At 36.9% G+C, this 13,246-nt stretch overlaps 1 protein-coding gene across 10 annotated transcripts in view; it reads left to right on the top strand.

The window, feature by feature from the left end:
* FTO (FTO alpha-ketoglutarate dependent dioxygenase) overlaps positions 1-13,246 on the top strand; it is a 258,747-nt gene that overhangs the window by 108,771 nt on the left and 136,730 nt on the right. For all 10 annotated transcript variants that reach the window (XR_012675371.1, XM_075161131.1, XM_075161129.1 and 7 more), the window contains one exon: positions 4,401-4,525. Coding sequence is in view for 9 of the 10 variants with exons in the window: in XM_075161131.1 (XP_075017232.1) it covers positions 4,401-4,525 (125 nt within the window). In the remaining variant the exon portion in view is untranslated. The remainder of the gene's footprint in view (positions 1-4,400; positions 4,526-13,246) is intronic.

The raw sequence follows: 13,246 nt of genomic DNA, 5'->3' as shown, positions 1-13,246 counted from the left end.
GGCTAATTTGTTTGACAGAATACTAGGCTTCATGTCTCCAGCTATAACGTGTTTCTAACCTTAAGTCTGGCTCCTCGAGAGGTCTGTATTGAAGGATGGAAAATCGAGCTTTAAAAGACTAAAAAGGTACCAGCGTGGGCTTTGGGGTGTTTAGAGGTTGATTGGTTTTGCTTGTTTGTAAGCATGTCGTGGTATTCACCCAGGATACAGACAGTTAAGCAGGGTCCCTTAATGTTGAAGCATAGTTTCTTCTGCTGTGTATCTAAGAAAAAAATATTATTGTAATCCTGTTACAATACCTAGGTTAACTTTGTTAAGACTCATAAAAGGTATCTAATTTTGAGTGTGTATCCTGGGTGGATAGTAAGACTTGGTTAAAACAGTTTCAGTTCAGTCTTGCGTCACTGATATATTTTGTCAGTGGGTTTGAGAGGAATATAATATTGGTCTCTTAAAATCTTATCTTAGTACCCTGCCTTCTTACGTAATAAGAGAAGATGCTCTGACGGCTGTTGTCTGATATGTCAGTAGAGCACTAGGTTTAGTTCTGCCGCTGTACCGGAGGAAGGCAAAGAGTATAACTTCCTAAATACTATCCTTAACGTAGAAGACTGGGTTGGCAACTGCTATATATATGCGTAAATAGCTTTGGGCTTTTTTTGATAGGTGGGTTGTGTGTTTGTTTTTAAGACCGTGCCATTCAGGATTTACAAGGAAATGCCCTAAATGCATTAATAGGTCTGTAAGGAGAAATGGGGAAGATTTGCTGAAAATATTAACGGTACTACTTAATAAAGAGACGTGCTGGCCAATGAGACGAGAAGTTGCTTCCCCGAAGTGATAAGCAATTTGCGTAATCTCGTTGCTTAGGTTGTCCAGGATATGTTTTTGCTAGCTCAGGAAGCAGAAGAAAGAAAGTTTCAACCATTTGTAAACATTACCACCCTCAAGAATCTCTGTGAACACAAGGGTGAGATAAGACAGGCTGTAGGGCTGGTTACGTTGTTTATTTATTCTACTGTCCTGCGATCCCAAGTGTGCTGAAAAGCACTGAGTCAGTGTTGAGTCCAGTTCAGAAATGTGAAGGCTTCACTCAGCGTTGGGCAAAGGGGGCCTCTGCAGACAATTATCTGTCATTAAAGAACATTAAAAGAATTGAGACACAAGGTCAGATTTTCTTTGATGGGATGTGCAACTATAGTGATGTTCAAAAGAAGGTCATTCCAGCCCTTCAGAGCAGGGGTGGTATCGGCTGGATTTCTGATGGGTTTTTATCAGTGTTGATGTGAGGAAATGGCTTTCCCAGCTGATAACATCTTTGACCGAGTTTCTTGAACCCTTGACCTTTATCAGTCAAGGTATATATTGAATCCCCTTGTTAAAAATAAATCCCAAAACAAGTTACATAGAAAAGAAAACTTCCAAAGGAACGTGTTTGATAATATTATTTTACCCAGAATGCTGCTTTATTTGTTACAATTTGGGATTTTTATTGAGATGATAAGAATAGCAAGTTATTAAGAAATGCCTTTATAAAAGCTACATATCAAGCCCTGCACTCGCGTTCTGGGTAACCTCACTGCCCTCAGCACTCTTAGAAAACAAGTAAATCAGTTAAATTGCTATGTATTGTTGTTGTATGTTGCTTAATAGTACTATTTCACCCTCCAGGTAGCTGCAACTGTACTCACAGGGCTCAGTAAAGAAGCGTTTATGATGTCAGTGTCAAACTATGCGTTTGAGTGTACATCACTACATAAATGAAAGGTGTTAGCAGAGGGCTGGGGCAATATAATTGTTCTCTCACTAAAAATTAAATTATGTTCAATTTCCAGAATTATTATGTTCCGGTAGATGGAGGGGACTTTAGGTAGTGGAACTCAGTACCAAAGTTGCAATTTGGCCAGGCCATCAGAATTCACACAAAAGCATTATGTGATTGTGAATACTTGGAGAAGTGGTCACCCATTTTCTCTGACTGATAATACTCTAATCACATCCTCTTTTCATCAGATTTTAATGGAAAATTCTTTAGGAACTATTAGTTCTCCATGTTCTATGCTTTGGGAATCACTTATTTAGGGGATCTTGATGTTTGTTGCCTGCAAATAACTATACTTTCAGCTTTGTGAGGCATAGCATCATTAAACCTGGGGCTTTTCTGCAGTCTCGGAGAGAAGTAGGCTTCTGCGCTATCACCAGTGGATTTTCCTATCCCATTGTGATTAATAAGGCCTCCAAGGATTCTGAAGGGGAAATCTTGGTGTACTGTGACCTAGATCTATTGTCTGATTATCCTATAATACAGGAATCAGCTTTAGTTATAGTGCTGTGTCAAGTCTTGCTCATGGTAAATGTAGAAGTTAAAGCCTTAATAAGTATATTTATTCTGAATGACAAGGTGTGTTAATTTACATCAATTAAAGAATGCATCTCTCTTCATCTCATGTGAGTATGTTCTCATACGCTGAAGTCCTCTATCAAATCCTGCTTTAAACTGTGCAGTTGCTGTAAGTGAGGCTGTAAGATCAGGATTGTTGAAGTTGGCGGATATTAGAGCTTGTGGAAAAGATGTTGTAGGTCAGTGCAAGGGAAACCCATGTCAGGGAATCCTTATCTGAAAATACTCTCTGGCTTTTTGTTTGCTTTGCAATGTCAAAGCAGGGTCAAGAATGTGATCTGTATAGGCAGAGTTTTGAACATCTTGGTTTTTTACAAGAAAATGTTCCTTTTGATGTGTAAGTCCTATATTACGGGGTAATGCCTTTTGGTAGGCCAACTGATAGAGCTGGGAGATGAGGGCAAAGGTCCTTTTTGGTCCTTGTCATCTGATGTTGGTGTAATAAAATTATTTTCTATCTCTATGAACCCTGTCATGCTTGTCTCTTGGAACCACCATGGCAGTAGCAATGTCACTGCTTACTTTACATAGCTTAAGTAGTGTACAGTCTGCATATTATTCTTTCTTGTGGAAAAAAAGCCCTGTCAGACCAAGCATAGATCTTCTTGTTTTCACAGATTGAAGATAATAACAACTATTTATCTCACAGAATACCCAGAGGAATTTTAGTGGTTGTACATTTGGACAGGGCAGAATGTAATGTGTGTGTGGTGGTGAGGAGGAGGCAATACGCCATGTCTTTTTGTTATTCTGTTCCTATAAGAGAGGCCATGCTGGGGGCAGCAATTGCAGCTCTTGGTAATATTTGAGTTGTGTTTTCAAACTCAATTCCACAACTGCTCAGGATAGAAACATATTTTTTGCCTCCTTTTCTGTGAAAAAGTAGGTTTGTGCAAGCATTCTGTCCATTCAGTCATCCTTCCCTTCGTTTAGATACTTCGATACGTTTGCAGAACATGTGGCCGAAGGTTAGAATAGCAAAGATGATTAAGTGAAAATCAGTGGCTGGTTAAGGTGAGAGGCAAATACGATGTCTTCACTGAAGGAAAAGACTGCAGCATTGACTCTCCATCCCTGTGTTGTGGTTTGACTGCTGCACATCAAGTCAGCACATGTACACTGGTCGACTTACATGTTAGTAGCGTGACCGTCAGCATGTGCCGTTTCTTTCCCAAGTTGGCAGCCATAGGGCAGCATAGGGGAAAGAAGAGGAGAAAATGGTGGGCAAGTTAGTAGTTGAAGGTAAAGACGGAGTGAGGGAGTTGGAGTTGGCTTGCAGCGTGGATGAAGGACGATAACAGGATCTGCAGTTTCGTTACATCAACATTAACTGTCGACACAGCATTTAGGAAGGCCAGTAACTTTTGGTCTACAGAGACTGAGCGTGATCCTATTCCACAATGACTTAAATCCATTATGTTTGTGTGTGTGTGTGTGTATATATATATATATAAAAACATACATATATAAAAGCAATTTTTAATTTATTCCATAAATGAAAATGATAGAGTTTTACTACTTGTCTACTTGAAATATCTCATGATAAAGAGAACATGGGTACATCATCAGAAATTCCTTTCAGAAGATACGATACAAACAGGTATTTTCTAATTTAGCTTCACCAAGGATCAAAGGGGAGGGGGAAATCCCCCAAACGAATGCTGGATTGAGGGAAACATTTCTGATTTGATACAAGAAAATTTTCAGAAAAGAAAAGAATTATGTCTCAAGGAAATGAGAGCTAGAATGCACAATGTCTTGTGTTACTTAAAGCAATGAGATTTTAAGGTTTACCTTACGTGCCATGTACATTGATTAAATACCAAATATATGGTGGCCATTTCTAACCATCATTTACTGTATTGATTTGTCAGCAGTGGAACTGTAATAAAAAAAGCTATTGATTTACTGTCCTTATTTGCTTATGGGCTTTTTATTAATTTTACACATTGTTTCCTATTTCTAGATTATAATTTTTATGTGTTTTTTTCCCTTTAAGACAAGCCTGGTCCTCTCTGAAGTTGGAAAAGAGGAACAAATTGAGGAACAAAGGAATGAAACCATCAGCTGCTTCTTGCTAGTTCTTACTGAGCGACAAAGGCTGCGTAAAGAATGGACAGCAAGGTGAGAAATTTGAGAAAAATACTAAGATAATAAAATTAGAAACAAGTATATCAATATACTTCTATAAATCCACTTGGGAGAGGGCAAGTTGACATTTTAAAAAAAAAAAATCAAAATTTTTACTGTTCAAATAGTATTTTTCCTTGAATGGAATAGTCAATGTTTCTGCTTCTGATTTCAGAGTTACTTTGAGGGGTACAATGCTCCCTTATTGCGCTTATATAGTGCAATCTATTGATAGGCAGCATATATATTTGAGGATTGGTATCACCCTAAGTGACCTAAGGTTTTCCTTATATTGTTAACAATATGAGCAATACTCCTTGCTGGCATGCCATGCTAGTAGATACCTTTCTTGTCTGCTTTCTTCATGATTCTCACATTTTCTCGGGGTGTCCTACTTGAGTCAGCGGGGTTGTGTTGAGTGAGATTGGCATAAATGTACAAATTGCTAGAGTTCACATTGTGCCACTGTTCTGTTACACTTGAGTTCTTAAACTGAATGCATTGCCATGGTAATAAATCAGGTGATGTTGTTAACAATTTTAAAAAACTGTTTATGTTTTTATTTGAAAAAGTTTGTTACTGGAATGTAATCAGATGAATGCATTTCAGAAACTACAGATACTTCGTACTTCTAGTTCTTTCAGAAATATGTGAGTTCAAAAAAGAGAATTTCCACTGTATGACACCTTGTGTCCTTCTCTTTAGCTGCTAAATGAGTTGATGCCACCTTTATTCACGTCTATTTCTAAAAGCTACAGATCTTTTTTTTTTATGATACTATGATATTTACATAAAATATCTAACAGTCTATGAAATTTTTCTACAAAATGTACAGCTTTCCTTTAAAACCAGGAGGTGTCCTGTGCTTACAATTAAATACAGTTTTTAGTCAAAAGTATTTTTTTAATGAGATTTTGTTAATCAAAATTAGCACTTAATTGGCATGATTTTTTTACCTGCACTAAATGTTCCAGTTGAGCAAGTTCTCCTGTGTTTTGTTAGTGTATAATTTTGGAAAGTTCCTGAAAACTCTATGAGATTGACTTTAAAAGGTTAATTGTAGATATTGGATCTGACACTTGAGTGGTTTTTCTGTTCCCAATAATTACAGTGAATGGACTTGAAGCATTTTAGAAGCTTTAGATAAAAATTAAACATTATTACATAGTAGCAATTATTATTACAAATTAGAGGCTGTATTTTTTACGCCTGTGTTCTTATGAGTATGGAATGTTTGTTTGTATACTAATCAGTTGAGATCTCAGAGTGGAAAAGAGCTTAGTAAGGTGGGTCTACAATATTGTTCGTATTATCATGTGGGTTTTGTTTCTTCCTTTTTGAGGAATTTAAGGGATTTTTGTGGGGAGGGGTTTGCCTTGCATCACCATGCTTACTAAAAAATGCAAATGGTCTGGCTACGTTGGAAACAGAGGAAATCACTTAAGGCTTTTCCATGGGACACATGCATCTTTGTTGTGAACCAGAATAGAAAGCTTCCTAGAGATAGGAAAAGGCTAAACGATTCTAATGAGTGGAATATCTTTTTAGCGTTCGTTTAGTTGAACAATGATTTCCTAATATACGAAGTCATCAGGAATCATGACAATCGTGACTCATTAAAAAGTAATATGGTTACAGGGTCTCTGGTCTCTGCTCACCATGTAATCGGAGGCTGGAGCCCGTGTTGCCATTGTAGACATAGTCGAGTCTCTGACACAGAAACACTAAAGTTCTTGGGTGGGGGTGGGGAGAGGCACAAGCAGACAAAGTGCAGGCCTCCTTAAAACTAAACACCTGAAAGAAAATTTCAAGAGCATTGTGCCTTGAAAGTTCTGAAAGAAAGTGTCCTTTGAGTATTAAATATCCATAATCCTTTTTCTTTCCATTTGATGTTTCCCATCCCCGTGACCTATCTGAGAGTCTCATCCATATGATCTGCATAAACAGACTGTTACCATACACCTCACTTTACTTCATCAAAGCTTCAGCTAGATGTCTGGAATGAAGCACTGGCTGTGGTAGCCATCAAGCATACGGTGGTGAAAGTTATAAAACGTCCGCCGTGGTACTAGCAGGGCTGCCCATGTTTTAGAGATCAGTCTATTGTGTACTTTGGAACTACATGAGAAAAATGTGCTTGGACAGGAAATAATTAGCACTTGTCAAAGGGCAGGCAATAGGTTACAGTATTTTACTTTCAACAGGCTATCAGGGGATCAGCTAGATTAGATAATAGAATTTTTTTCCTCTGGAAGTTAAATACAGATGACTCTAATTACCTTACATTGTGCATTAGAGAGCACATTATGAACAGTACAACTTCAAGAAATTTAGGTCAATGAAGGGAGGGCAGCTGGCAAAACCTTTACTCTGCACTTGGTCTTTCTAGAGTTATGTAGGCATTCTGTTCTTTCATGGGTTTTATTTCTGTCACTGACACCTTAAATAAAAAAAAAATACATGCTGGGGACTGTTAATACAAACTGAGTCAACTTTTAGAAATTTAGCCTTTCTCAGAGAAAGGCATCTGAACTGTTTTGATATGTGTATGTATCTACGTGATTAAAGCATGTCCTTGCATTATTTGCTTTCAGTTGTACCAGTCTTTCTGCATATTAACCAACTGAAATTATTCTTTAAGTTTTTATTTCAGCTCCATAGTCCAAAACACATGGTAGTGCACTTAGTGTTATGGCTCGGCATTTCATATACTTTTGACTCAAAGATGTCATCAGTATCTTAAGTATCTGAGCAGGTCTTCTAGGGATTCAAGTTCTTCTATGTTGAGTGGTAGTGATCCAAAATACTTCAGGTGGGACTCAGTGAATGTCCTCTAAGTGTTAACAGAAATGGTCCAGAGTTTCTAAAGCCCCAGATTTGTTTATACTGCATGATAGTGCCTGATGGACAGGTTGTTATAGCTGTTAAAGAGCTGCTCTAGCCCTTTGAACTGACCCCTTCTTGACCTCTGCTTATAGAAGGTCACTGTTGAGCTTATAAAGTAAAGGGAACCTTAGATTCTACTGTAACAAACAGAGGGTAGAGGGAACAGCTGTGAATTTTGGACTAACCATGCAAACCTGTGTAGACTTTTTAAGGTCACTGTATGATAATGAAAATTGTTACCAAATTATATGGAAATTTAACAGCAATAGTGGGAAAGAGAGGGAGGAGTCTAATGCATTGGGTTTGATAAATGAAGTGTGAAGTTACCCATCTGGCTCTAGACAGCCCTCTTTTTCTCTACGAAAGGGAAACATTTAAAAATAACCATGGTACATCTAGAATCAATGACCCATACAGAGAGCTGGAATAGATCAAGATTTAATGGTGGCTGTGGAAGAAATTATCATTTGAAAAGTGAGACAAAGGATGAAAAAGTACAGTTCAATACCTGCACCTGATTCATTTTCAGAAAAGGCCGTAATATTTTTAGCCCGTTGATGAAGCTATTGACATTTTTTATTTTACTTTTTAACTGGAACCAGAAAAGTTGCTATATCATAAAGAAACAGTTTGGCCAAAAAAAACACCCCAAACAAACAAGTACTTGCATTTCAAGAGAGAATGTTGCACTTTTCCTTATCCTGCCCAAGAAAACTGGACAGTATAGTTCAATAACAATTGTATCTCTTATTCCTCCTAATAGAACTTGTATCATGTTATAATAATATTGTCTTTAAGGCTTGCATAACATACTCAGCTTAATTGCTAGTAGTTTTTTGCTATATTTTTCATAGAGATGCATTTACTACCAAACTAATTTGTCATGAAGAAATCAACAGTAGATTAATTTAAAGGACAATGTTTAACTATGCTGAAATTATTAACTGCTAGGAAAAAACATAGTCAGTTAAATCATTACTAAAATAAGTCTGTCTCATGCAAAAATTTTATTAGTCCAAAATGGTTTTATTATGACGCCTGCTCTGATGTCCATTTTGCTATTTCCCTGAGTGAAATTGCACTATTTCCCTTAGGGGAAATTCAGCCAGGTAATGAAAAATGTAAAATTTTGGAGAAAGACATAATGAAGTGAAAAGTTTGATAGGAAAAAATAACATTATTTATGATGGTTGTATTTTCATAGTTGTGCTACTTAGTCAAATTCTGAAATCTTACGAGTTCTCTCTAAGCCATGATGTAATGACAAATTGACATCGTGAAAACAGAGTAAACATTCAATAAATAATTTGGACCAAAGTAAACACAAAATTCTTCTGGTTCATGAGATAGACAGCAGAAGAGTGTTAATTGATTCTATCTTGTAAGAATCAATAGCTTAAAACCTTGGCTCATTGAAATAACACAATGAAAAAAATCTATTTTATGCGGTCATTCTACAACCCATAACATTTTGTAGATCAGATCATTGTGTATTTTTAGAATTGTTATATTCTTCCATCTTTGCACAGCACTTCAAAAAAGAACCTCTTACTCATGGCAAATCCTATAAGTTTCAGGTTTCAAGTCAGATCTGAGCTATAATTCCTTAGCATTTTTTGCCTTTGTCAAACCCCTTCTGAGATGTCACAATTTTGACATAACAATGTGAAGGTATGTATTTTTTTTCTATCTACAGTGAATGTTTATCATACTACTGAGATAGTCTTACCTCTCAGCAGTGAAACCTGGATGATTATGTGGATATTTATATAAGAATTTAAATTATAACTACATAATGTGACAATTGAGTCCTAATCTGTGATAATGCTGTTAGGTTCTATAACAAGAACAATGAAGAATATGAGAGTGGAATCCTAAAATGGTATGCATGTTAAATGGGATACAAACAGGAAGATTTTTATATATTTTATTTCCTGTTTTGAAGAAAAAGTTAATTCTTTTTTTCTTAGGCCTTACCTCTTTACACCTTGGAATTTTAGATCATATCTAAGAAGGTAATTGAGGTAGATTTTACTCTTTTTAGCTCCAGTAGGAGAAGATGGTGTTGACGTAAAGAAGGAACATATTTCCTTCTGTAACAGAAGAAAAGTCCCTGGGTTAAGAAGTTAGCATGGGCTTTGGGAAAACGGGAGCATTTTTTTTCCTTCTGTCACAGACTGTGTATTTTTTAGGAACTCACTAAATGCTAGTTTTTAAATGAAATGTGGTAATGCCGGTTGAAAGACTCATTGACAAATACTGAAATTTTTTACACGCTCACAGGCCTGCCAAGATGATAAATATATGAAATACTGTGAACTCTTCAGAAACTACTGCAATGGGAGCTACACTAGTTCCAAAGATTTAACAGACAAATTGCAGAGGTATCAAAGTCTGACAGAGTCGGGGGAAGTATTTGGGTTGTTTAAAACTTTTGTGGTTGTTTTGTGTAACATTAGAATGACAGATTTTTTTTTTTTTTTCATGTTAAGGAATCCAGCATCCATATTTCTGAAATTAGTAAGGATCTCAGTACACACAGCTGCGTGATCTCCAGTGGGTTTTTTGTAACAGTTGTCCTCTCTGGGCAATATGTGTGTCAGATGGAATAGATACTACGTTAGCAACTAGCATAGACAAAAATTTTGATTCATCATTTTGGAAATCACGGGAGGGAGGGGAGGGGAGGGGAAGATTGTATTTGGATTCTTCGATATTCGTATTGTGTGTGTGTGTGTATGCTCTTTAAAAGAAGAAAACTAAACTGTTCAGCACCCCGTATGTAACTTAAAGCAGTTTTTCAGAAAGCAAATGTACATTGTGACTTAGATGGTAATGCTGAATACTGTATGTTAACCAGGAAGACGCTTTGAGGCAGACTGAAAACCAGTCTTGCAGCTTTCAAATGAATGGAGAAAACCCTGCGACTTCAATGAAGTTGTCAGGTCTCCTGCTGTAGTTATGCTTAGACATCAGCTGCCTTGATTGACCTTTGACTTTTCTCCAGTTGCTTATTACCAGACTTCTTTTGCTTCTCGTGACCCTTCCTGTTTTCCGCCTCTGTCTTTCACCTGTGTTTCTTGTGTTGAGGAGTCTTTGAAGCAGCCAAGCTTGGATCAATAGGTACAAGTACTCTGCAGAACAATGGAAATACTGCTTGATTAAATGCTGCTGTTTAACCACCGCTACTATTTCCTTTGAAACTGTCTTGACCCTTTACCCTTGGAAAGACTTCATGCTTACAAGCTGTGGCTACTTACAGAAAATGCTGCTTCTTACCTTATGATGTCACTATATACACAGCAAATGTGGTGTAAAAAACGTTACTTGGTGTAGGGACTTAAATGATATTATAGGGCAGTCTGGTAAAAGTCGCAGAACCTCAGCTCTGTGTGTGGCTTTTGTGTGTGTCAGACTCTTCCATTAGGCACTTTGTAGGGATTGTTTACTCTGTGGGTTTACTTTATCATTTTAGTTTAGTTTTAAGGCTCCATTTCTGAAAACCATAGAGATGCATCATCCCATACCCGAATAGCTACTAAATCAAAATTCTTTGACATTTCCCTTTTTTGATTTCATGCTTTTCTTCTTCTTGTTATGTTAGATGTATTTTTTCAAAAGATGATTCAGTGACCCAAACTGACAAATGACACAAATTTAGTCCTTATTTATAGTGCAATTAAAGTTTCCAAAACAAAAAGTGATAAAGAATTTTCCCGCTCTATCAGAGTGCATTTGACAATTTTTTTTTTTTTTAAGTTAAATTTGCTAGAGGTTTGACTTTATTTCACCTGAACAGGCTTTTAAAGTCAGCATGGGTGACATTTCCTTATTTATGTAAGCTTTCATGATTGCAGTACAAGAAAGATAGTTAGTGTTGTTTTTCCAGTGGTTTGACAATGATTTGCTCACTACCACTGGGAGATCTGAATGCTGGAAATGGAGATTATTGCATTTCCAGGCTGCAGGATACTGGAGATTGAATAGATCACAGAGGTGACAAATTTATAATCTGTGGAGACAAAGTGTTAGCCACATCATCAGGCAGTTGAACCACAAAGTAGCATTAGCATCAGCTGTCATCATTCCTGTAAGAGAGAACGGTGTCTGCCAGAGGCAGGGGAAAAGGAGAAAAGCTGAGAGAATTCAGCGTGGTGTACAGTGCTCTGTGGCTGCCCGTATTAGCTAAAGATCTGGTGCTATAAACTAGAGAATGGTCCAGAGAATGAAAAATTATCAGAGATTTATTTTGCTTTATCCACTGAGGTTTCTTTCTTCTGCAGTATCAATCCATACTTTCCTTTGTGTTCAGCAAAATGTACTAATGTCGTGGTATGTAACATGTCCATAAAACTACTCACAAACTTAGCATGAACTAAACTTTGTCTAAAACTAGGCATTTAAAATCAAACAAGTCTAAAGATAGAATTTTCTCTTCTGTAAAATAATAGAAGCCTTATCCAAACAGGACTTTATTGTTGTTAGTACCATTATTGTCACAGCTTTATCTGTCATAAAGCTGTATTAAATAAATTTAATTTGGAGGATCTGTGTTAAATAATCTGCATATATTACCAATACAGAAAAAACAGAGGGTAACATAAAGGGTTTACCTAGCCAAATGGTGTGCTTATCATGTCATAGCATGAGGCGTGAGTGAGCAGATGCTTACATAAGTTCATGACTTAAGTCTTAAATGCTGTCAGCCTTATGCTATTAAAGTTTTTCCACATATATAGAACTTGATGGCTCCAGGGATTGGTAATGAAATACAAAGCCTTTTGTTTTCAGGTCAGCGGTTCAAATATGGTTCAGGTAGATAGTGCCAAAGATTATTCCCATTGGGTATCTGTGTTTGATGGCCTATGTAAAATGCATTGGTTCTCCAATCCTAGGAGGCAGGTGTGTATATCACATAAAGCAACTGTTACAGCTGACACTAATTGGTACCCTTGCTGGCATTTTCAGAGCAGCCAAAAATTAAATGGATGTAGAAACTGAGCAAGATGCTGTCAATGCTCTAAGCGGTCTAGACCACGGTTGTGAAGTAGTGATAAACCAATGAATATCATGGCTGACTGTGGGCAAAAAGAAGAATGTCGGTCTGTTGCATTGCTCTACAGTTTGCTTGCACTAAAAGTTATGGCAACTTACACAGATAATCATATGCTGGTGCGAGAGGCATAGTGAATTATTGGGTGATGTCAACAGCATTGGACGAGAGGGAAGTGCAATCCACCGGGAGGTCAAAGAATGGGTTGGAGATGTATCAACTAATCAGAGAAACTAAGATGAACTGGAGAATAGAATTCGATTTCACTACTAATGAGATCATCTGGGCATCTTAACAGTTTAATTTGGCTATATTATTTGTGTTGTTTATTTTGTCTGAATTTTCAATTCTTAATATATCATTGCTGTGGAATTATTAAATTATAAACTATGATGATGTTTAAAATAGCTAAAAAAGGAAGTTGACATTTCTTATGCTTAAGATGCTCTGTAAAAACAGAGAACTTGGGAACCTGTTACATAACATGCATTGTTTTCATATTCTTTGTCTTATTTTGGTAAATGACAGCAGCCCCAAATGGGAACAGTGCTTAAAGCATATGTAGTCGTAGAGAAGAAAATCCTACTATAACTTACTTGAGTAGCTTAGCCAGCTAAGAACACTTCTGGATGTATGCAACATCCCAAATTACTGGTAATTTACAATACTCATTTATATTTCCATACTGCTGTATTCTAGAGATTATCTAGCTTGGGTTGGTGGTGGAGCAGATAGGACTCATGGGTGAGAAGTGTGTTGAAATCACATCAGTGATA

The sequence above is a fragment of the Calonectris borealis genome, chromosome 12 (genome assembly GCF_964195595.1).
Source record: "Calonectris borealis chromosome 12, bCalBor7.hap1.2, whole genome shotgun sequence".
Lineage (NCBI taxonomy): Eukaryota > Metazoa > Chordata > Aves > Procellariiformes > Procellariidae > Calonectris > Calonectris borealis.
This window is presented reverse-complemented; position numbering and strand designations above follow the sequence as displayed.